At 36.2% G+C, this 27536-nt stretch overlaps 1 protein-coding gene across 3 annotated transcripts in view; it reads right to left on the reverse strand.

Annotated features, from left to right (window-relative positions):
* The window catches only part of LOC135773845 (protein unc-13 homolog C), a 178893-nt gene that overhangs the window by 101646 nt on the left and 49711 nt on the right, over positions 1–27536 (reverse strand). For all 3 annotated transcript variants that reach the window (XM_065283701.1, XM_065283702.1, XM_065283700.1), the window contains exons 10-12: positions 12447–12616; positions 9033–9148; positions 8660–8823 (exon numbers count right to left, since the gene is read on the reverse strand). In XM_065283701.1, coding sequence (XP_065139773.1) covers positions 8660–8823; positions 9033–9148; positions 12447–12616 — 450 coding nt within the window. The remainder of the gene's footprint in view (positions 1–8659; positions 8824–9032; positions 9149–12446; positions 12617–27536) is intronic.

Genomic DNA, 27536 nt, shown 5'->3' on the forward strand with positions numbered 1-27536 from the left:
CATGTGAATCAGGTATTATTCAGAACAGCAGGGATGGGTGGTATGACAATATGTATGGGCAAACAGATGGGCAAACAGATGTGAATGATACAGGTATAATCTATACACTTCAGTATATATGATTATTAGGGAGGACTGCTTTATTTAGTTTAACATACTACAAAAAATAAAATCATGTAATGTGTATATACAGTATATATAGCTTTATATGTACAGCTACAAAACATGTCTCATACAATTTGATTTTGGAGACAAAGTGCGCATTAGTTTTGCTGTTTTAAAAGATTATTCCATTTTCTTAAAAAATAATCCAGATAATTTACTCACCCCCGTGTCATCCAAAATGTTGATATCTTTCTTTGTTAAGTCGAGGAGAAATTAAGTTTTTTAAGAAAAACATTCCAGGATTTTTCTAATTTTAATAGACTTTATTGGACCCCAACAGTTTACATTTTTAATGCAGTTTTAAATTGCAGTTTCAACGCAGATTCAAAGGGCCCTAAACGATCCCAAAGAGGCATAAAGGGTCTTATCTAGCAAAACGATTGTCATTTTCAGCAAGAAAAATAAAAAATATGTACTTTTAAACCACAACTTCTCGTCTTGCACCAGCCGTGTGACACGCCAGCGTGACCTCACGTAAATGCATCATCATGTATGCATGACGTATGCGAAACTACCGCTCCAGTGTTTATAAGTGTTGAGAAGAGGAGCGTTCAGATGTTGTTGTATGTTTAATGATACTTATTAATGTCTTTGTGTCAGTTTATTGTTTAAAATGGTCCATAAGTGAGTGATTCAACGCGCTGACGCTTCACACGGCTAGTGCAAGACGAGAAGTTGTGGTTTAAAAGTACATATTTTTTATTTTTCTTGCCAATTTTTTATTTTTTATTTTCTTGCCAAAAAATCTGAAATGTTTTGCTAGATAAGACCCTTTATGCCTCGGTTGGAATCATTTACAGCCCTTTAAAGCTGCATTAAAACTGCAATTTTAAACTGCATTGAAACGGTAAACTGTTGGGGTCCAATAAAGTCTATTAAATTGAGAAAAAGTCCTGGAACGTTTTCCTCAAAAAACGTAATTTCTTCTTGACTGAACAAAGAAAGACATCAACATTTTGGATAAAGTGGGAGTGAGTAAATTATCAGTATATTTTTTTTAAGAAAGTGGAGTGAACCCAAGCGTTACAAAATAAGAAGCTGTTTTGCAATTGTATCTTTTACAAATAAATTTTCTCAAGATTTAATGGTTATTTAATTTATAGATACAATACATTTCCAACAAATAAACCATATTGTGATATAAACGGTTTAAACATTTGATGAACATCTGCATTTCTGGGTTTATGTGAACAAACACTGCACTGACTTCATCTTCTTCCAAAAATCAGAAACATACAGCTGATGACCGAAGACCTCAGCGTGAAATCATTAAATCACCCTCAGCAATAAAAATGCTGAATGTAAGAAAATATGGCCTGCATCTCTAATAACATCGGGGATGGATCACATGACTTGTTTATAAGGGGGTCGAAGAAAGGTCATCATCCAAGATAAGCTTCTGGAAAATTCAGAATGCATTCTGGGTAATGCTTGGATGCACACCACCAGCGACCAGCAATTGCAGAGCGACACAATCTCTTTTATTTTAAAAGAAGTTGCCATCTTGCTGCAACACGAGCGACAGTATGGTGTTTCCCAAACATAAAGTGAATCTTTTCAAAACGAGCAAAAAAATAGCAATTTACAAATGCAAATTAGGTGCGTTTTCATCAAGTTGTTAGAGCAAATGCCAGTGGTACAGTATTGGCTACCTAGTAATTAACAGAAAATAAAACAAAGCACGTTTAGAACAGCTTAAACCATAAAGAAAGTAAAATGTCGCAATAAGTAATGGCCACAGACTGATTATACAAGATTTATTTCTGTATCAAGACATAAAACCAAGTAAAGCCGTTGTCCACAATTGCACTGCTAAGAAGAGTCAGATTGTTTAAACAGGTCTCTCTGGGTCAGTTTGAAAAGTGTGCTTACAATGTACAGAATGGTGTAAAAAAACTCTAAACCAAATTAATTTCTTATTTAGTGCATTTGTTTGAAAATAGACATTAAACATACAGGTTTTTTATGTATTACAATGGCATAATTGGCGCTGTCAGCGTGCAGATTTACTGTACAGAGCTCTGCTGTCTATCTGCAGTATGTCTGTGTTCACTGGCAGCAGGTCATGAATTTACAATTCGTTTTCTATGAGAGTCGAGCAGTGTCTTACACAGGGGATTGTGGGATTGACAGCAGACCCACGATATTGATATGAAAATGACAAATTTGGGGAAGTTCTGAAAGCAAATGAGAGGCGGAGGATGGCGGGTGGCAGTCAATCATTGTAAAGATAAAGTTTGTCATTATTGACGGGCTTATAAAAACAGCAGAATGTGAATCATAACAAAAGCATTACAAAGAGACAATGGTGTATAGAGGACGAAACTATTACAATTAAGGCTACATTTCCATTGCATGTTTGAAGTAACTCAATTCCGATTTTTTACCCAAATGTGGCACAGATGACCCACAAATGCATAAGCAGGAAAAAAGTGCATACTTCCAATATTCTCCAATTGGTTACAGGCCTCATTCATACGTTGAAATAAATCAGATATGAATCGGATACAGTAAATGCATTCGCATCCGCAATGTAGGCGGACAGATTGGATATTCCCATCACAAGACGTGTGGTGCATCATTGAAAATGCGACACAGGTGGACACCACCCGTGATCACATGACTCTTCTTAGCAGAGCAATGGAGGAAGACAGCTCCACTTAGCTTTACTTATACAGAAATAAATCTTGTATAGTCATTTTGTCTGTGTCCATTATTTATCGCGACATTTTACTTCCTCTGTGGTTTAAGCTGTTCCAGGTCAGTATGTTTATACCTTTAATTGTTTTGCCGAGTGTTTAGTGTAAATGCAAATATCGAATACAAGTCGCTTTTAAAAGATGATGTAAGCGGGTTATCAAAAAAACAAAGTCGCTCAGTCGTATAGCATCGTGCACCCTAGTAGCCAAAAGGTCATGGGTTCGAACATACATACTGATTAAAATGTACTATTGTAATCCATTGCCAATGCAGTGTGCATATTTTACATACAGTACTGTAAATACTTCAATAAATTGAAAAAAGCTTTGAATTATACTTTTTACTTTCCAATAGGAAATTAAACAAATATTTATATTTATTCAAAACAGTACTATACTTAAATCCTGTGCTAGTGATTTCAAAGTAAATGTTTTACACAATACAGAATATTACAAAATAATAATGTTTTCAATATTGATTTATTTAGGGATTTATTTGTTGATGTATTGCGGGGGCTTTGGAATCCGCTGACTAGGGCTGGGCATCGATTCAGATGTTCCAGATCGATTCGATTTCGATATGCAAGCTATCAAATCGATTTGATTTCAATTCTCGGTTCAATTTTCGATTCCGGTTCTCGGGTCACTTTTTATACTCGTTCTCGATTGAACTCAATGAATATAGATTTAATACAAATACTATATTAATGAAAAAGAACAGTGAACAGCAGTTTACAAGTGGGTAATTAATAAAAAAAATTAAAAGCCACAACACTATCGTCGTCGTCTTGCTTGCAAAATCGAAATTGCTTCCATACCTCTGACTTTTTATGTGAAGGTGGCTAGTGACTAGTAATTAGATTAACTCTTTCACCGCCATTGACGAGATATCTCGTCAATTAAGAGAAAACGCTTCCCCGCCAATGACGAGATTTTCAGTCTTTCCGCAATACCGCTATTATCCACCAGGTGGCGCCCTTCCGCAACTTTTTAAACCCGGAAGAATTGCCCTATGGCAAGCGGCTGCATGTCCGTGTCTGTTTTAAAGATCGCTCTGAATGGGATCTCTATGAAAAGTCCGTCACAAAAATGGAATTATCTCTGCTTTTTGCTCAAAATGTGGTGTTTTTGCAGAAACCCATATTCAAAAGCTGATTACAAAAGAACCACTGAAGGTAGGATGAAACGGGGTTTTTTTTTTTGTTTGAAAGCAGAGGGTCTGTTCTTTCATTTGGTATATTGTATGTTTATATATTTAAAGAAGAACATTTTCTGGAAGGCATTAAACTTTGGTGAAAATCATGAAAAACGCTGGCGCTGGCTGACAACTTTTTTTTAAAACGCTGGCGGTGAAAGAGTTAACGTTAAAGGTGCAGTGTGTAATTTTTAAAAGGATCTCTTGACAGAAATGAAAAATAATTCAAAACTATTTTATTAGAGGTGTTTGAAGACCTTTCATAATGAACCGTTATGTGTTTATTACCTTAGAATGAGACGTTTTTATCTACATACACCGAGGGTCCCATTACATGGAAGTCGCCATTTTGGGCCGCCATGTTTCTACAGAAGCCCTTAACAGACAACATTTTTTGACTAAGTTGTCTTCGACGATGAGATGTTTGTCCGGTGGTGGCTACCATAGCTTCTCTATGTGTTTCAAAAGCGAGGGGTAAGCTGTGGACTAAGCCGTTGGTTGCAATTCGCAACCTCACCACTAGATGTCGCTAAAATTTACACACTGCACCTTTTATCTTACGTTCAATGTTTGCGGAAATAAATATGAAAGAAAAAATCGATTCGGCTCTTTGAGAATCGATTTTGAATCGACCATGTTTTAAAAAACGATTAATCGAAAAATCGATTGTTTTGCCCAGCCCTACCGCTGACCAATCAGAATTTCATTCCTCGATTTCTAATTTCCTTAATTTTGTGAGGTTTCACCCGTGCTTCCGAAAATCCAATCTCGCTTGTTGGTTCTTGACGTAAAAATACCATCTCCTTTATACGAGACTCCACAAACGTTTATGAGCACAATTTGTTTATATCACACATTTAAGTTATATCCTTATAAACTTGCTGTGTACACTACATTCTCCAAGCTCAGAAGACAACAATTCTTTAACAATTCATAAAAGATTCATCGCTTTCTGGCCATCTGGGATTTCAGTATGGAGCTAAAGGTTAGGATCATGATTTTTACACGGCACCGTGAGTGTTCTTAAGTACAGTTTGTTGTTTGCTTAAGGCACCCGAAAGTTGATGTCAGACTTAACAAGTGGATCTACACCCTCACATGAGTCCTGCACATTTCTACCCCTCATCTGCAAGATCCTTAAACCAACGAGCAAAAGCAACTGCAATCGGCACATTTAAAACAATATACAAATAAAAAAGTTTCATTGCCCAAGCTGCAGGACTCAGCATTGATATATGATATTCTAGTGTCCTGTACTGCAATGTTATATAGCACTATACCTAAGGAAGTAGACAGAGATAGAGAGAGAGACAGAGATAGAGAGTAAGGGATAAAGAGAGAGACATAAACTCTGAATGTAATTACGAGGGTAAGAGCCCTCAGAACAGTGTGGCTACACATAATTACCTTCTTCTAAACTGCAGAGAGAGAGAGAGAGAGAGAGAGAGAGAGAGAGAGAGAGAGAGAGAGAGAGAGAGAGAGAGAGAGAGAGAGAGAGAGAGAGAGAGAGAGAGAGAGAGAGAGAGAGAGAGAGAGAGAGAGAGAGAGAGAGAGAGAGAGGGGGTCTTTCACTGAAGACCACAGTCATTCTGATACAACAATGTGATTTATAAAGCCATCACATAACCGTAAGTCATCATCAGCAGGGCCTCACAGAGACCCAACACAAAACAAGTCTTTCTGTTGAATCACAATAAGCGTTAGTGCCCAGCATCATCTTTCAGTGCATGAGAGTCAAACACAAGCGTTAAATACCAGCACAACACACTGATCTATGTAAATGACTGGATTGCGCAGAGAACGCTTAACTAACAGCGTGAGGTGAAGCCGGCGCAGAGCTCGAGCGGTCATCTTGGTATTCCCAACCGGCAGATGGCGTCATTGACTTCCATTCAAAATCATGATCTAAATTCACCCGGCTTACAGCGTATCAGTCTGGTGTTATTTGCAATGTCTATGTTTTAATCGGGCAGGATAATGGATTTATAAAAAAATGTTAAGGTGAGTGTGTCTGCTGCATTCTGGTAATGACACGGGTACAAAGTTTTTTGACATTAAGCTACACCAACCCTGTATCACGAAATTACGTACCTATAGTCACATAACTCTTTGAGTGTTTTCCGTGACACTGACACGTTTTTTCCGCCTTTTTGCGTGAACATGTCACGTATTTCTGTGAACGTGTCACTGTCATTTATTTCTGTCATTTATTTGTTACTCAACTGTTTTGTCCTTTTTTTCAAACCATTGATGCTTCGGTTTAGGGTTAGATTTGGTGTTTGCGTTAGGATATCACTTTAAATATTGGTTTATACCTTTTTTCATGATTTATTTTTTATAAATTTTGATTGAATAGGGTTAGAATTTGTTTATGTAAGGATGTAATTTTATGTAAATCTAATCCGAAACCGAAGTGTCAATGGTAAGAAAATAAAACAAAACAGTTGATAACAAATACGTGACAGTGATACGTTCAAAGAAATACGTGACATGTTCACGCAAACGTGTCAGTGTCATGGAAAACACTCACAAATTATGTGACTATAGGTACCGTATTTTCCAGACTATAAGTCGCACTTTTTTTCATACTTTGGCTGGTCCCGCGACTTATAGTCAGGTGCGACTTATATGGCAAAATTAATTCATACTGACTAACATGAACCAAAAGAAATTTGTCATTAATACTAAATATGCTGCGGTCTGTCCGCTGATCTGATACTGTAATAAAGATGAATGTATAGTAACTTACTGTTTTAAAAACAAAATGTACTTTCAGTAAATAACTATGTACATGCTTAAGACATTTGCGTTGTAATAATGTACAGGGAGACTTCAGATATAAAAACGGAGACTAGTAAAGTGATGTTTTATCATTCAAATCTGATAACGTCCATTGATTTAATCGAATGTTTGGGTATACCAACATGGCGGCGCGGTGGCTTTACAATTTTGAGGTCATGCACGAGTTCAACAGAATCCCAATTCAGCAGAAACGAGCATCAGCTTTGAGGCATCGATCAATGATTCAATGGGTTTTCAGCGTTGTTGAATCTGATCTTATCGCAGGTAAGACACTGCAGGTGTGATATTTCAGCACAAAGCTGAAGGTTGTTTTTACTGATGTCTGATCTGAACAGTAAGAGCGTCGTATCTCAGCACATATTGCTCGGTGAATGTCACAATGTAATGCAGCTTGGCAGAAACGCTGCTGTCGGAGTCTTTGAGCGTCATCGCAGTTGGTGCTCCTCTTATAGTTTTTCACAGGGGGCGAAACGACATAAAACGGGCCGTTAATTTCTTTAAAGTCCGAGGGTGAGAGAGGGTGGGAAATGGTCATGAAACACTAAAATATGATTGTTTTAAAGCATTCTGTGATATCATTTACTCACCCTCACGTTTTTCTAAACTTGTTATCCTGGACCTCCCCGCAACCCCTTTTATATCAGTGTGGCTTAAAGATTTAATCTTTTTTCTAAAACTTAAAAAAGTCAAGTATAACATCATAGGCAAGGAGGAATACTTTTGATAAATGGCAACAAATTTTCACCTACTTTAATGATACAAAAATATTGAATGTGGATGGAGGGGAGGAATACATTTTTATTATTATGTACATATATTTTCTGTACTACTTGGGGAGTGGAGTTCTATTAATGTATATACATAATAGTTTTTTTTTTGGAGGGGGGTTAATATATCTTTTTTCTCCTTTTTTATTTATTATTATTTTTTAAATGTTGAATTTTCTCAAATTTTCTCTTGTTCCAGTTGGGGGGTTATGGGGTTGGGTAAGATGTGAATGTTAAATTATACAAATGCAACTTTGCAATAAAAAAAACGTTTGAATATAAATGTCTTTGTTCCGCTGAACACAAATATATTCAAACTTGTATATATTTCTTTTTCTGCTGAATATGAAAATATTAAAAAAAAAAATGTTAATATGTAAATAAACAAACAGATTTGGGGCACCATTCACTACCATAGTATTATTTTTTCCTACAATGGAAGTCAATGGTGCTCCAGATCTGATTGGTTGCAAACATTTTAGAACAGATCTTCATATTCAGCAAAACAAAGAAATGTATACAAGTTTGAAACAACTTAAGGGTGAGTAAATGATGACAAACTTTTTATTTTTCAATATTTTTTTCGTACAAAAAACATGACCAATTCTTTTAAAAATAAATAAATATTAAAAAATGTCATCAATCTCATTTATTTGCATAAATCTTGCATACATTAAAAGCATTAACATCTCACACTGAAAGCTTTGCATTAAAGGAAAACACCACTGTTTTTCAATATTGTAATATGATCTTACCTCAACTTACTGTAACAACTCATGTAAAACTCTTTAAATAGGGAAAACATGGAAGTGTTTGGTGGCTTCTTAATTCATCCCTGTTTGGATCCTAAGGAATGAATGGGGCTAAGCAAAATGCTAACACATTCACGACGTGCTGTACAAAGATTAAGTGCACGCATTGAAAAAAGATAGGTGTTTATTAATTCGTCAAAGTTGAGGTAAGAACGTAGTAAATATTGAAAAACTGTGGTGTTTTCCTTTAACTGGAAGTTTGTGTTATGTTTTACTCACGTCATGGCCTGGTAAATAGACTCCACGCCAAAACGCATGGCGAACTCATCCACAATCTCCTGCGACACGTCGTCAAAGTAAACCTTCCAGGCATCATCACCTTTAACCTGTGGGATCTTCACAACTCCACCGTTTTTCACCTCCGTCAGGAAGTGGAAGAGATTCTGGAAAGATCACAGAAACACAAACCTCAAGAAGAGCCGCTGTGAGGTCTTCTGCTATCACTTGTAAAGCTATAAACAGAAACAAGACTTTAAAGGTTATCCTTTTTTTATTTCTTATTTGATTTTGAAATTAAATAAATGTGACATATAAACATGACAGGTTTCATTAGATTCACCGAACCACTTCTAAGTGCTGTTGTCACACAAACCTCGTGTAAACATGTGTACTGGCCGTGAGGAGGAGCTACTTTCTCTTCCCCCTTCATCTCCACACTGATCTTCAGCCTGATCGCCCCAGACACCATCGACTTATCTGTCCGCTTCTCTGCACAGGAGACAAGAGTGACAGAGATGAACCGAGCGTAAGCGAACAGGTGTGTGAAGAAATACACAAATAGCTGCTAGAAAAGACAAAGAGAAATGAAAAGGAGATGTTGAACAGAGTGTCTCTCCTATCTGACCCTAATACAGCTGATCTCAGTACAGCGACCTGCAGCCAGACACACACAAAACCTCGTCAACTCACAGCTACATTCCATTACAAATCTGACCTGAGGTCAGACCGCAAATATAAGCTGGCCATGTCAAAATGTCTTTTTTACTCCTTTGAATCGCAGAAATACTGTACCTCATGCCTTCAACCTCAACATGAAACAATACCCTCAGCCCATTTTACTTTATCTGAGTTGCATTAACCATTGTTCAATTATTGCATTTTATATTAGCAAGACTAACACTAAACAGTTAATCTGTGTGATTTAGGTGACAGCAGTCTATAAAAAAAGACATTTCACATTGCAAAAAATGATTTTCAAGAAAAAACATTCTTAGTATTTTTGTCTTGTTTTAAGTCGAAATATCTTTTTTTTTTATTAAGATGCTTTTTCTTCATGAGCAAAACGACTCAAGAAAATAAGTCTAGTTTTTAGACCAAAAATATCAAATTTAAGTGATTTTGTGCATAAAACAAGCAAAAAAATCTGCCAATTGGGTAAGCAAAAAAATCTTGGACATTTTTCTTAAACACTAAATTCAAGAAAAATTCACAAAATTTGCTTACCCCATTGGCAGATTTTTTTTATTGTTTTATGCACAAAAACACTTAAATTTAATATTTTTGGTCTAAAAACTAGACTTATTTTCTTGGGTTGTTTTGCTCATCAAGAAAAAGCATGTTAATTTAAGAATTTTTAGATATTTTTACTAAAAACAAGACAAAAATATTAAGAATTATTTTTTTTTGAAAATTATTTTTTGCAGTGCAAGAGCCTCTCTTTAGAATAATGTGCATTATTAAATTGGTCACACTAAGATTATTGTATATTACACTGTAAAAAAGTGACTTAAAACCAGCAAAAACAAGCAGGCAAGCAAAACAGCAGAAACACTTAATTTAAAGGCGGGGTGCATGATCTTTGAAAGCTGATGTTGACAGCTTCTTTTAATAGACCCGCCCCACACATACGCAACCCAGGCAACGATGTCGGTTAATAGACACACCCCTTACTACTGATGGCTACAAGTGTGTTTGGTAGTCTGCCAGACTCTCTTTTCCAAAGTGTTTTTCAAAAATCATGCAACCCGCCTTTAAGAAAAAAATGTTAGAAAAAAAGTTAAAGATTTCATTTTCAGATTTTTTTGTTGTTTTAAGCAGAAATGGACTTATATTTTGGGTTTTTGTCTAAAACTAGATTCATTTTCTTGGGTCATTTTGCTCATCAGATAAATTTATCTTAATTTAAGAATTTATAGATATTTGTACTAAAAACAAGACAAAAATACTAAGTTAGAAAGTCATTTTTTGCAGTGCAGAAAAGTCAATTTCACATTGACATCCACACCAGCTGCTGAACATCCATTCGAATAAAACACTTTGCGGATAGATCCCCTCACATGTGCATTTTATAGCTGTTACTGATGCTGTAATTGATGTCTGGTGTGGGCTGAAGTATCCAAATGATCTTCTGAGTGTCTGGATCTTTCAGAGATGTGAACAGATGGAGAGAACATGCGCACACATCAGCGGTTGAGTCTGGCCTGAACAACGGCTCTAAAACCGCACGCTTCTGCAGCGAGACAAGCTAAACTATCTGACAATCCAACAAATAAACCATCAGCAAACTCAGTACATGTACAAGACAGTGAAAATATCTTCTGTATGTGAAAAACAAGAAATGAGAAGACTCTGGGAAGGCTGCACCAGCTGGTTGTACACCTGGTCGTAAAACTAGTTTGGTCGTAAATTGCGCGCTAAAGGCGGGGTGAATGATTTTTGAAAAACACTGGAAAAGGGAGTAGGGCTGAGTACCAAAACACACTTGTAGCCAATCACCAGTAAGGGGCGTGTCTACTAACCAACATTGTTGCATATGTGAGAAGGTCCAGATTCTATTGGGTTAGGGGCGTGTCAAATATCAACATTGGCTTTCAGAGATCATGCACCCGCCTTTAATCCTACTTAGAATTAATACCCGTTGCACCATCTAGGCGTAGCGACCGTCTGAGACTTATTCTGCGTACACACCAATTTTTTTTGCGTGAGTTGAATATTTTTGGCTTGCGTGAAGATGCGTTTGAGGCGAATAGCGCATGTTTTTGCAACAATCGCGCCACTCAATTTGCGTCATTCACATCGCCGTCTATTTGCGTCTTTACATTGACTTTTATGTACAACCAATCGTTGAATTCGCATTTGGTGTGTACGCCCCATAAAGGGGGTCACATACCGGGCAAGAAACGCAGCGTGTAGGACAACTCACAAGGATCGCACACCGAATGTGTGCATTAAATAGCGCAAGACTAGTCAGAAAGAGTCTACTTCTAGATGCAAAAGATGTGTTAGCATGGTTAATCGTTAACCATTTAGAACAAATATGATGTTATTTAATGTTATTACACGCGGTTGTTGAATGCTTTGTTCTGATTGGTTGAAAAATGTTCCATGGATGTTGATTATTTTTCTGTAAAACGCACACCTAACCTCTCAAATGTCTTAAAATAACCACCAGATTAGTGTCTTAGCAAGAATAATTGACAAAGGGCCGTTGAATTATTCGAAAATAATGCACACCCCAAATTATAATTTTCAAATAATTCAACGGCCCTTTGTCAATTATTGCTTACTTATATTATGTAAGTGACGTCAGACGCTGTACATTTATAAAAAAAATGTATAAAAAAAATGTATTCATTTTTTTTATATATGTCGCGGCGCTTCTCGCCCTGTGTGCAACCTCCTTTAATCTCACGTCTAGTCAAAGGTAGGAGTAAAGTGTAAAGCCTTGACTTGTTTCTATTGAAAACATTGAAATAATGTTTTCACTAGACGTGGCATCTCAATGTGACATGGAAAATGGCATGTCTAATACACAGCCTACGCAATCAGTACGCAATTTTTTTTTTAAAAGCCAGGCGTAGCTGAGCCCGACGTAAGGTTTACGGCCAACTTTTTATGTCGAGCAGGTGCAACCCGCCCCGGTATGAGCTGCCTGTATATTTTTTTGATCGTTTAGTTAGCTAAGGAAATACAAAAACATAAAACTCTTCTAAGATCATCACCACACTATTCTCTGTCAGGTTAAATTATCATATTGATAAAGTGATACCAGAGGCCCGGAACGTACCGAGATTGTACCAGACGTCCATTTCTCCGCTCAGCATTCGCACCTCAATGATGGTTTGACCCAGGAAATCATCCGATTCCTTCTTAAAGTGCTGCTTCACTCTGGACTTTATATCATCATCTTCATCCCACACACGCACTTTGATACGGTCTGTGGCGTTGTGACACTCGCTGTGAAGAGAGATGAGATGAAAAAGAGATGAAAAGCACTAATGAGATCATTCACTCAACATGGAAGACATCATTTGCTGTATCAACAAGTATTAAACAAACAATTTTTTAAATATTTTTTTTAGGTCAGAACAATATTTAAACATCATACCTATTTTACTTTTTGGAGGTTTTATCAGATAACTTTAGTGAAAACTGTAATCTGAACACAGAAACTGACACACAAACACACAAAGCCACTCAAGAACACACACTGAAACCCAAACGCACACTGACGCACGACCACACTATAACACAGACACACAATCACAAAGAGACACACAAACACACACACACAGACACATCAAATATCAGATATATCTAACTCACAAACAGACACAAACGCACGCAGACATACAAACACACACACACACACACACACACACACACACACACACACACACACACACACACACACACACACACACACACACACACACACACACAGACAGACACACAAACATACACAGAGAGACATGCAGACAGACACACAAACATGCACAAACACACAAAAACACACCTAATCACAGACAGACAAACAGGCAGACACACAAACACGTCTGATATAGCTAACCCACAAACACACAGACACACACACACAAACACACACACATTCACAGACACATCAAATATCAGATATATCTAACTCACAAACAGACACAAACGCACGCAGACATACAAACACACACACACACACACACACAGACAGACACACAAACATACACAGAGAGACATGCAGACAGACACACAAACATGCACAAACACACAAAAACACACCTAATCACAGACAGACAAACAGGCAGACACACAAACACATCTGATATAGCTAACCCACAAACACACAGACACACACAAACAAACACACACTGAAACACAAACGCACACTGACACACACACAATCACAAAGAGACACATATATTAAACACATCAAATATCAGATATATCTAACTCACAGACACAAACGCACACTTGCACGCAGACACACACACACACACGCAGACACACAAACATATACAGAGAGACATGCAGACAGACACACAAACATGCACAGACACACATAATCATAGACAGACACACACACAGCCAGACACACAAACACATCAGATAAAGCTAACCAACAAACACACAGAGACATATAAACAAACGCACACTGACACACACACAGACACACGCACACAGACACACAAACACAGACAGACAGACAGACAAACACACACACAGAGACATGCAGACAGACACACAAACAAACAAACAAACAAACACAGACAGACAAAAAGGCTGACGCAAAAACACAAGAGATATAGCTAACATACACAACGGAAATGTAATATATGACATATATGTCCCTATATCAAAACCGATCTTGGCATATATGTTACATATATATGCAATATATTAATATCACATATATAGATCCTCTGGATATATGAATATATAGGTTTAAAACATATATGAAATACTCATATTAAAATGTATATAAATACATATATTAATATCACATATATAGATACTCTTGATATATGAAGATATATGTTTTAAACCTATATGAAATACTCATATTAAAATGTATATAAATACATATATGAATATCACATATATAAATAATCTTGATATATGAGATATATTTTTTAAACCTATATGAAATACTCATATTAAAATGTATATAAATACATATATTAATATCACATATATAGATACTCTTGATATATGAAGATATATGTTTTAAACCTATATGAAATACTCATATTAAAATGTATATAAATACATATATGAATATAACATATATAGATACTCTTGATATATGAGATATATGTTTTAAACCTATATGAAATACTCATATTAAAATGTATATAAATACATATATTAATATCACATATATAGATACTCTTGATATATGAAGATATATGTTTTAAACCTATATGGAATACTCATATTAAAATTTATTTAAATACATATATTTAAAATATGTATATGTATGAATTCTTATATGGGTTTGTATTTTACAACCATATAAGATGGATTTTTACATGATACTGTATGCTCCAACCATATGATATCAATATGTTTTATGTCTAGATTTCTAAAACAACATAGCCTATATAGGTCTGTAAATATATTGTTAAAAAATTATTAGGGTCATAACATTATAACCCTGCCTAGTTTCAAACTGCATGCATTTGGCACAATACTATACTTTTATTATGGAGTTATACTCCATGGGGGCGGTTTCCCGGACAGATAGACTAGTCCTAGACTAAAACATTTTGAAGAGCTGTCCAAACTGAAAACAACTTGCACTGACATATCTTAAAATACATCAGGGCCCTGTGTTTTGCCTCAAAATGCATACAGGTAATGTTTTTAGTAAGGCATGTTTGTTAAAACTAGTTATATTTCCTAATTAAACTAAGGCCTAGTCCTGGATTAAGATAATCCCTGTCCGGGAAACCGCCCCCATGTTACTCAATGTACAAGCTAGAAATTAAGCTCTGCACAGCACAGGTCTACTAAAGGGTTAATGGTGCCACATGGTGATCAACAGTAAAAATGACAAATTTGACCTCTTTGCAAAAGGAAAAACCACCAACATTCAAAAATGCATGATAACAAGGTGTCATTGCTCTGCAATCAAAAAATGTGGTTATAATGGAAGTCAATGGGGCAAAAACAGCCACTAACAATAAATGAGGAAGAAAACAATAATCAAAAGCCAATGTTTTTACTTTATATTTGACATGCCCAAGACTGCGAAAAAGGTTAAAAAAATCCAGTCTACAATCACTTTTTGTATTGAAAATTTGTCATTTATATTTTCCCCAAATCCACTTATGAACTTGGCAATTAAAGAGTTAAAATCATGGAATTTTTGTAAAAATTTGGTAGTTTTGATCAGAACTGACTAACAAATTTATGCAAAAAAAGTGAAAAAATAATCTGATACATTTTTACAGATGTTTAATTTAGTGGATGTATTAAATTTGAACAATGCACAAGGGTTACATTTGCACAGTGTACCCCTGCATAAAATAAAAACAGGAGGAATAATAAAACGAACACTGTAAAATACAAGCTAAACAGCGCCTACTTCAGTAACACACAAATAGCTTAAGTTGTTAGCCCCTCCCATCCAACTGCCGGGTGGATCAGTGGATAGCGTGGACGACTTTCAACGTGAGGACCCGGGTTCGAGGCCCGACTGGACTCATCAGGTACATTACAAATAATAAATTGTGTTTGTGTGTTAAGTTGTGTGAATGGGTTGTACGTCCTACCTGTGGTCTGAAACATGCGAAAAATAGATAAAAACCACGGTTCAAATTTAATTATTTTATGATATATGATAAGTATATGTATGCAACATATATTAGACATATATGTGAAGTCATGTATGTCACATATATAAATAATTATATAGATGACATATATGTCTATGTATGTTTTTTGCACACATAGACATATATTTGTATGGGATAGACATATATGTCAATATATGAAATTATTCCATTTTCGAATAGGTGTCATATATGGTTGTACATATATGTACATATATGTTTCTACTTTATATTACCATATATTTCATATAGGGATATTTCATATATTCACATATATTACATTTCCGTATACACACATAAACAAACACACACTGAAACACAAATACACACTGACACACTAACACAGACACACAATCAGAAAAAGACACATACCACAAACATACACATAAACAAACACTGACAAACACACACAGACTCACAAACACACAAACAGACAGACAGATGCACAAACACATCAGATATAGCATATAACCAAACACACACTGAAACACAAATACACACTGACACACAAACACACACTAACACACACACACACACAAACACAGACAGACAGATGCACAAACACATATAGCTAACACACATAAACAAACACACAGAAACACAAATACACACTGACACACAAACACACTAACAAACAAACACAGACAGATGCACAAACACATCAGATATAGCTAACACACATAAACAAACACACACTGAAACACAAATACACACTGGCACAAAAACACACACTAACACAGGATCACAAAGAGACACATACACTAACACACACAGAGACACATCAAAGATCAGATACACACACAGAGAGACATGCAGACAGACACACAAACACACACTAAACACAGACAAATATAGCACAAACACACACATAAACAAACACACACACACACACACACACACACACACACACACACACCGACAAACAGACACAGCTTTTAAAGGTCATATGCTCCACTGAGTATCCAAACAGGGCACTCAGCCTCCTGTGGTCAATCTACAAAAACACAAAAACACACACTCTCACAAACACACACAGACAGACAGACAGAAAGCAAACAGACACACACTTGTAAACAATCTCTCCACAGATTCAGACAACACAAAAGCCTCACAGTCCTACAAACATCACAGTCTGAATGCAAATCCAATCAAAGAAATGCTCCTCCTTTATACTGAGTGACAGAATCTGATCACAAAAATACAAACATATAACATAAACATATAACTGCTGCTTTAAAAACGTTAGATAGAGTACAAATATTCAGTTTTAGTTGTTTATGAGTGCATATCCTCACAAACTTTGATAATGAAATATACACTGACCACTGATGAACAAAATGGGCGGTAACTTTTGTATAAAACTCCAGAAGGTATTGAGATCAATATATACCAGTTTAATGAAAATCGACTTGTCCTTACGCGTGTTACTGAGATGAGCCTGCGGTCTGGACAAAGCGGTTAAAAAGATTGAAATACATGTCACACTTTAGACTCCATCTGTTCATCTGTTGGCGTGATGCTTTATGGCACACGCTGCGTACTAAAACATTATGACTTCTGAGGAAAAAACCTTGTGTGAACAGAGAAAATGTTTCTGATGACAGATTTACAGTGACTCTTCATGAGCTCTCATAAAACGGTTACTCGTAGGAATATTTGATAGATATAAAGCCCTATAATGAGAGAATGAACTACCATTATTCAATCTTAAGTCAAATAAGATACAAACAAACAAAACCACAAAGATTATACGTATAATACGTGCCGAAATCATTCAGTCAATATCATTATCTCATTTTTCACGAAGGTAGTGTTAGGAGGCTATTTCATATAGGAGCTCCTCATACACACACATATATACTGAATACGACAGAGCAATTTCCCACTGGCTAACTTCTCTTACAGGCTCGCTGCTTTTATGACGTGCTGTCAGTACTGAAGTCTTCGAGGGTTTAGTGTTGCTCTCGACTGCTGAAACACAGTGATGGTGTCTCGAGGCTGTGTATCTATTGTAAAAACCACCGCACCATTACCGAAACACTGAACTAAAATAAACACCAAACCCAAGTGAAAACTGGCTTAGGCAAGTAGAAAAATAAAACATGATGCTGATGAACTGGAACATGAGCAATATCAAAAGAGCAACGATGCAAATATTTCAAGATTTTACTTGTCAATTATACATTTACACTCCACTATCATAGAAACACAACATTATCATTTTAATAAAAGTATTGTGTCATCGCAACAAGTTACCCTTTACCTCTGTGACGCATGGGTTTTAAATACAGATCAACATTCACAACTAGAAATACACTCACCTAAAGGATTATTAGGAACGCCTGTTCAATTTCTCATTAATGCAATTATGTAATCAACCAATCACTTGGCAGTTGCTTCAATGCATTTAGGGGTGTGGTCCTGGTCAAGACAATCTCCTGAACTCCAAACTGAATGTCAGAATGGGAAAGATAGGCGATTTAAGCAATTTGAGCATGGTTGTTGGTGTTAGACGGGCCACAATCTGCTCAGTTACTGGGATTTTCACGCACAACCATTTCTGGGGTTAACAAAGAACGGTGTGAAAAGGGAAAAACATCCAGTATGCGGCAGTCCTGTGGGCGAAAATGCCTTGTTGATGCTAGAGGTCAGAGGAGAATGGGCCGACTGATTCAAGTTGATAGAAGAGCAACTTTGACTGAAAATATCACTCGTTACAACCGAGGTATGCAGCAAAGCATTCGAGAAGCCACAACACGCACAACCTTGAGGCGGATGGGCTACAACAGCAGAAGACGCCACCGGGTACCACTCATCTCCACTACAAATAGGAAAAGAGGCTACAATTTGCACAAGCTCACCAAAATTGGACAATTAAATACTGGAAAAATGTTGCCTGGTCAGATAAATCTCGATTTCTGTTGAAACATTCAGATGGTAGAGTCAGAATTTGGCGAAAACAGAATAAAAACATGGATCCATCATGCCTTGTTACCACTGTGCAGGCTGGTTGTGGTGGTGTAATGGTGTGGGAGATGTTTTCTTGGCACACTTTAGGCCCCTTAGTGCCAATTGGGCATCGTTTAAATGCCACGGCCTACCTGAGCATTGTTTCTGACCATGTCCATCCCTTTATGACCACCATGTACCCATCCTCTGATTGCTACTTCCAGCAGGATAATGCACCATGTCACAAAGCTTGAATCATTTCAAATTGGTTTCTTGAACATGACAATGAGTTCACTGTACTAAAATGGCCCCCACAGTCACCAGATCTCAACCCAATAGAGCATCTTTGTGATGTGGTGGAACGGGAGCTTCGTGCCCTGGATGTGCATCTCACAAATCTCCATCAACTGCAAGATGGTATCATATCAATATGGGCCAACATTTCTAAAGAATGCTTTCAGCACCTTGTTGAATCAATGATATGAATGCATATAATTAGCTGCTTATTTGGAGCTCAGACCCAGAGGTAGGGCCGGTTGCTGTAGTTTCTTTCTTTTTAATCTATTTTCGAATGTCCATGGTGAAATTAGTTAATGCAATATACAACCTTGAAATCAGTGTTAGAAATTTTACGTAATGTTATTAGATTGGGGGAGCACGCTAAGTCAAGTCATCAATCAAAAATTGACCTTTCCTCACAGACTTTTCTTTAACTAAAATAATGCTATTTAATAGGGATGGGCACGAGTACTTCACAGACCGGCATATTACATCACATCAGTAACGTTACCATGCATGATTCAAAATTAATAGATAAAGTCTGCGCACCCACGCCGCGACAACCCACCGCTGCGTGCAATGCTGTGGAGCCGAACACACCTCACATCACTGAGGGAGGCACTATGGTTTAAGGATGCCGGGATTTTGGGATTCACTTCAGTAGGACGAAAATACAGTCAGTCAGATGCAAAATGTACAGCCCCGTCACAACTCCCCTTATATTATCTCATATTTAAACATCAAATGTCAAGAGATACCAGAGATCCATACGAGCATTAACATTACATCATGACTAAGAACAGGTCAGTGAGCAACACGACACAGCTAATCACTAAATTGATAGCAAAAGCTGCTTAATGTTATGAAGCTTGTGCTTTGGCTGGACCCATTTCAAAGCGCGCTGTTATGGTGCATCTGTTTTAAACAGAGATGGTGATAGAGAGGCAAGAGTTACAGATTGTAGCTTTAAATGGATTTAAATACAGTCTAAAACTAAGTTTGCATTTCACAGACAGGGTCACCTACAATTAGGTCTTCAAAGCGACTGTATTGTGTACTGTAGGATTTGGCTGTGATTACAGTATATTCACAGTATACTGTACTTATACTGTAGCACAACCTCTCATAGCTAAAAGCTGAAACAGGTCACAGATTCAACAGTTTATAATTACCCGTCACATTTTAGACATGTAATACTGGAGCAAGGTATAGAACAGCAAGGGAATGTGATCTCTTTTAATATTCCTGATCTCTCTCTCTTTCTCTCTCTGGAATTTCTCCCTCTGGCTCAGTTTCCGGTTTCTTCATTACATTCCTCACTTAATTTTCATGACTGTCACTATATGGCCGCTGGTCTTACACAATTGAGAGATCTTTGACAAATGTTTTTGGCTTCCAGCTCACTTCCAGTCTCAGTTCGACTCTGGATGAAGCCACCACATGTTCGATACCGCTGTAAATATTACATAATGACTAGTCGCAGCCTACAGCAAGACTGATCAATTATATTCATTAATTGAAAAATTATTAATCAAATTTCTTACTTGATGTTCATTGAACATTGATGTCCGAATACTGCTGTTAGCAATAAGCCAGAGGCTGTGCATTATAGTGATTTGGCTAAAACTAGCAGTAAAATTATTGTAATGCACAGTCTGTGGATAAGTGCATCATTACATACACAACAAACATGGCCAAAAGCATGAGGACAGCTGTTCCGGTAACTATCTTTTAGTACTTATGGGTGCCTGAAATCATCAAGTTTCTTGCCATGTAAAGACAAACATTTTAGCAGCACTGGGCCATTTTCTGATTCATCATGATAGCGTATGTGCAGCACAAAGAGAGGCATGTGGTTACTACACTATTATCAACCCAGGATTGGGTCAAAAGCAGATTAACCTACCCATTGGGTCAAAAAGGGACGAACCCAGCCATTGGGTTATATTAACCAACAATGCTTATATTTGACCCACAATGCGTTAAAACAACCCAGCATAGGTTAAATGACAAGTTTTATCCATTTTTAACTCTCCCCCGCCAGCCTTTTTTGAAAAGTTGCCCACCAGAACAAAAGATTTTACAAAATGCCTTCCAGGAAAAGTAAAAATATATCAAATGAAAGAACAGACCCCTAAAAAATATATATATATACATATATGTTAGAGATCAAATTCAGAATGATTATCAAAACATACATGGAGTGCTAAATTAATAAATAATTTTTTGCTTCAGTTTTTTTATTAATTGGGTAAGATCGCAGTATTACAGATTACCATAAAAATTCATCAGGAACATATTTTTTTTCATGCAAATGTTTTCTCTTAATTGACATGAAATTGACATTTTTTCTCTTGATAACTTGTCAATGGCGGGGGAAGAGTAAAACCAATGCTGGGTTGAAAATCACCCAGCATTTTTAGAGAGCATGTCTGGTGTGAGAGATAATGACTGAGGCTATGTTTACATTAATGCATCTACCTTTTAAAATGCATTACTTTTGCCACATTTACGCCTTCCATTTACACTACGCCACCGTTTTCGACCCTCATAAACGGAGTCGTTCGTAAAAGGTGAAGACCCTGTTTTAGTTTGAAAACTACGGGGTTGCGCTGCAGTGTAAATAAACGTAGACGGAGTCTTGTGTAAATGAACAGCTGATGTTAACGTGACAGCGCATCATTTTCAAAGTAAAAATTGCTATTATAAACGCTACATCAGATTGTTTTTATAGATAATGTCTGTTTTATATTTATGTTTGAGTATTGTTGGGTGTGAATGTTGTTTATGTTTTGTTTAAATTTAGTTAGCTTATTACGAAAGATAGACTGTAATTTTAAACGCCATATAGGGCGTTGTAAAGGCCAATATGAAGGGAGAATTGTAATGGGTCAAACATTATTTTCGAGTTTAATTTAAGTTTGGTTTGCTACTTTTAAATGAATTTCGTTTCATATAATTTGTCTCTTAATTTTAATCGATGTTTTGTTGATAAGTTTTGTGAATATAAATTAATAAAAACAATAAAATCAACGTCATATTAATATTTAATGCTCGTTTAGCCGATTGCACTTTTTGCTATTTTTGTGTTGCTAGCGGAGGACGTGCACGGACCTCGCACACTTTTAAAAATTAACGTCATATTAATTTTTTATACTTTAGCCGGCCACGCTTTTTGTCGGAGAATGCGTTTGAGTGGGAACAAACACGCACTGAACAGCGACAGGTAAATGCGCAAAGGTAAGCTATTATTAGAGTAATAAGTTATTTTACACTTTTAAGCGCATCAGTGTTAATTTCGTTAACGAAGACGATGACGAAAAATATTCGTCAACGAACCTTTTTTCACAGACGAAAACTAAATAAAAACTAAATAAAAGTCAGATATGATGACGAAGACTGTAACGAAATATAACTGGCACTTTAGTCAACGAATAAAAATAAGACGAAAATGTTAGGGAGGGACGAATGGACAAGAGATCCAATCAGAGCTACTCATTTTGTGGGACAAGTTGGGAAGAAATCCAATCAGAGCGAATCTGTGAGGATAGGTTGATGCAGGCAGCAGTCGGCAGAGCAATTTTAAAAACCCGCGGCAAAGTTCGTTTTCACAACAGGTTGTTTACATTATATTTAGTTGTAGCTACAGTCTTACCCAGCTTTGGCTGATTTTAGTTGACTTTGCTCGTTAGCAACACGCTAACGTTTTGCGGTGCACCCGGTCCGAAGACATGTCTCATTAACAACAACAATGTCAGAGCTAGCGTCTAATCTGGTCACACTTCAAATATGACAAGACGACAGCCTGTAAAGACGACTCATCCAGAAATACATGTGAAGGTAAGCCTACACGCTATCAGATAAACCACCGTGTTTTCGCTAAACTTGGAATAACATAGAAACGAAAGGAATACACATCTGAACTGTATTGATTGTATTGGGTTGTCTGAATTAATACTGAGTATAAATATTCAGTGTCCTCAAATTAAATGAAATGTGTAACGTTATTATAGTAGATGTTGTGGTTTTACATGACTGGACAAACTGCGTGCGTAAGTGCGTGTGTGTGTCTCTGTCTGTGTGTCTGCGCGCGCGTGTGTCTGTGTGTGCATGTCATTTAGGGAGAATGCATATCTTTTTCAGGGACCATGTATATTTTTTAGGTAGAGCGGGCCTTATGCTTGTTTTATGTGATATTATCTTTTGTGAAAAAAGCCACGGTCAGTTTTCTGGCTTTAAGAATAAAATAATAATACGTGTTTTCTATAACAACCATTAAATCTGTTTCTGTATTGCATATTCAAACCTTAAAACCATTCCATAACAGACTAAAAAATGTAAGACTGGACTAAGACTAAAACTCTTATGATATTTCGTCGACTAAAACTAGACTAAGACTAAAAGATTTCAGATGACTAAAATAAGACTAAAACTAAATGGTGTGTTATTCAAAAGACTAAGACTAAGACGCGCATGCCCTTTTACGTGATTGGTCATGTTTCATGCATTTATGGTCGTGTATAGTGTGGATGAAGATTCTTTTTAAAATGCCAGTATAAACAAGGATTGTTTTCATTTTAAAATGCCATTTTAAAACGCAATTACTCTAATGTAAACAGGGCCTGAACTGCATAAACCACATCTTGTTCACATCTTGTTTTTGCACATCTAGTGCAAAAACATTATATAACATCAGCTTAACACTACAGTATATACTGTATTTTTTTTTGCCCTGTTTTGCTATCCATCTCTCTCATACTCTCTCTCTCATTTGTAATTTCTTCTAAAAGCTTCAATGCCCATGTTTCCTATCTCATTTGCTTGCTAATTGGCTAGTGGCTCCACTGAGACAGCAGTGATTGGTGCAGATATCTGTGGAGACAGAAACCATTGGTCTCATACCTACATCAACATAACATTTCCCACAATGCTCAGAGGCCATTACCCATAGCTCCCTAAGATGTGTCACAGCACAGTTCAGTACTCCAGCAACGACCGGTCACAGAATCGCTGCATTACTTCCTCTTTAAACTCATGACATCAGTCTTGGGCTAAAGTGTGCATTACTCAACAGCCATCAACATCCATTAACAGGGTGATACACAAGAGTGGTTTGGGCAAAATGACCCTGGAACACCCATAATGGAAAACTGCCAACGAGGCTGGACCTTAATCTAGATTTAGCAACAAGGGGTTTGCCGAGGCAAATATCACAGTTATTGCTCATACAGTATTTAAAGGGAAAGTTCACACAAAAAAAGAAAATTCTGTCGTCGTTTACTTACACTCAAGTTGTTACAAACCTGTGTAAATGTCTTTGTTCTACTATGGAAGTCAATGGTGCTCCTGTTTCCTGCTTGATTACAAACTGGGGCTGTCAAATGATTAATCGCAATTAATCGCATACAAAATAAAAGTGTTTGCATAATATATGTGTGTAGGCTGTGTGTAATTTTTATGTATACATAAAATACACACATGCATGCATACATTTCAGAAAATGTATTTAATTAAATTATATAAATCAAATTTATTTATGACACGGCACTCTAAAATGCTATTTCTGATTGGCCAGCCACAACATTACAACATTTTGACAGGTACAGTTTAATATTACACAAAAAATAAATATAAATATGCCTTAATTACATATATGACATTATATTTACAAATGATTACAAATGATTAAACGTGTGTTTGTGACATTTGAACACCTTATCTTATCTTAAAGTAAACGTGGAATGTCTGCATTTGTGTAAAATGAGCAAATAAAATATTTAAAATCAAATTTTAATGTTCCTTACTTTACTTATGAGATAAATAGGCACGTAATAAGTGGGAAAATGTGTGATAAGATAAGCCCCTTCAGTGTGATTTTTTATTTTTGTGATTTATATTATATATAAATTAGTGCTGGGCAAAGATTTATCGCGATTAATCGCATACAATATAAAAGTGCATTTTTGCCTAATATGTGTGTGTGTACTGTGTGTAATTACAATGTATATTTAACACACACACACACACACACACACACACACACACACACACACACACACACACACACATATACATATATACATTTCAGAAATGTTTTATTTATATATCCATTTTTATTGTTAATATATAATATATAAAAATATTAATAAATATATACACGTAAATGTTTCCTGAATACATACATGAATATGTGTGTGTGTGTGTGTGTGTGTGTGTATATATATATATATATATATATATATATATATATATATATATATATATATATATATATATATATATATATATATATATATATATAATAATTTCACACCACACACATATATTATGCTAAAAAGCACTTTTATTTTGTATGCGATTAATCGCGATTAATCTTTGCCCAGCACTAAATATAAATAAAACAAATTTATACACAGGTTGTTATATGGGAACAAGTTTTTAATAACTTGAGGGTACATAAATAATGACATTAATTTCATTTTTTAGGGAAATATCCCTTTAAGGTTAGGGATTTAAATGTATTAAATTGGCATTAGATTATTCGAAACCCACAAGGATGATTCAGAATATACAACTTATACTATATAGACATTTTCTTTAAACATTCAAGAGATTATGAGAGAGATTTCTGTATGTCCAATAAAGATCAGAACACATGCGAAGGCTGACGTTTATCTCAGGATTAAGATTGTGAACTCAGTCTGAAATTAAAGTTGGCGTTGAGGATTAGAGGTCATATAAAGCTACAAGCTAAAACTCTAATCACCGTCTCTAATAATCCAAGAATCACACTCACAGCAAAAAAAAAAAAAACACATAGACAAGTTTAAAACAACAACACCAGAGATCTCAGGGCTCAAGCTTTGTGCATGGTGAAAAACACTGACTGCAAACAATAACTACAACCTAGATGGGACAGGATGACGCGTCTGGCCTTCTTAATAATGTGATACTCACAAAACTCAAGGATACGCTTCAACAAAGGCTGCCTTCAGAAATATGAAAGAAAACAGTCCCACGAGGCCACGGCTAAGCCAGCGGACTAAACATGACTCCCATTACTTCTCATTTATGACCTGTAGAGGCTTTTCAAACAGCCCCTTCGCGTATCAACAAGACAAGGCTTATTTTATACTCATAATGGAGGGGAAATATAAAATTAATGAAAGCTTATACTTTGAATTATTCATAGGCTTTTTGAAAAATTGTTTGTAATTGAGTGTCAGGAATTTTGAGAAATACAAACAACATCTCAAGCTCTCTGTTTACAAAGGTTTACTATGTGAGAAATGTCAATAATCCCAGATAAACCTGTTCACGTCTTTAGCAAAGATCATGCAAAGAAAATCTGATCTGATCTACAGCAGGGCTTTTGTGCCACTAGTCGTAATATGCATATATACTTATATACTAATAATTAACATATATAACATATATAGCCATGCATGCTTCTGATAGCAAAATACGTGGTAATATTAACTTTTAAATGAGAGAAAACTTTCCATATTTTGTATTTTTTAATACAAACAAATTCATTGATATTATTTTAACTCTTTTGCCACCAGCGTTTTTTTTTAACTTGCCAGCCAGCATTTTTGATGATTTTCACAAAAGTTTAATGACTTCCAGAAAATGTTCTTCTTTAAAATATAAACATACAATATATTAAATGAAAGAACACACCCTCTGTTTTCAAAAAAAAAAAAAAAACATTTCATCCTACCTCTTTTTATCACCTCTCAAATATGGGTAGGTTTCTTCAAAAACATTACATTTTGAGCAAAAAGCTGAGGAGCGATCCTTAAAATATACACGGACATGCAGCTGCTTGCCCTAGGGCGATAATTCCAGGTTTTATAAGTTATACCTGGTGGATAATAGTGGTATTGCGGAAAGCCGGAAATACTCGTCATTGGCAGTGAAGCGTTTTCTCTTAATTGACGAGATAACTCGTCAATGGCGACGAAAGAGTTAATTATTCATGTATATACTGTGCATGCATGTAAGATTATACTGTACATCCCTTACTATCAATCATCGGCGCCAATCCTGTGCCGAGCACCCACCGAGTATCCAAGGAAAAACGTCAGATATGCTAAATTAATTTTTATCAAAAATGCTTTTTACATTCAGGAGCCTGTCTGATTGCTGGACCTCAAGAATTGTAATATTAACAATGTTTTGATGAATTATACACTAAATAATGGGAGCTTCACATTTCACGTCTTAAACCACGTACAAACGCCACCGTGCCACTTTCCTTCTTCTTTCTAAAGCGGTTGTGCGCTGCAGTAGCGTCTTCCATTGCGTTGCATGACGTT

Source organism: Paramisgurnus dabryanus, chromosome 9, assembly GCF_030506205.2.
Source record: "Paramisgurnus dabryanus chromosome 9, PD_genome_1.1, whole genome shotgun sequence".
In the NCBI taxonomy this organism is placed as follows: Eukaryota; Metazoa; Chordata; class Actinopteri; order Cypriniformes; family Cobitidae; genus Paramisgurnus; species Paramisgurnus dabryanus.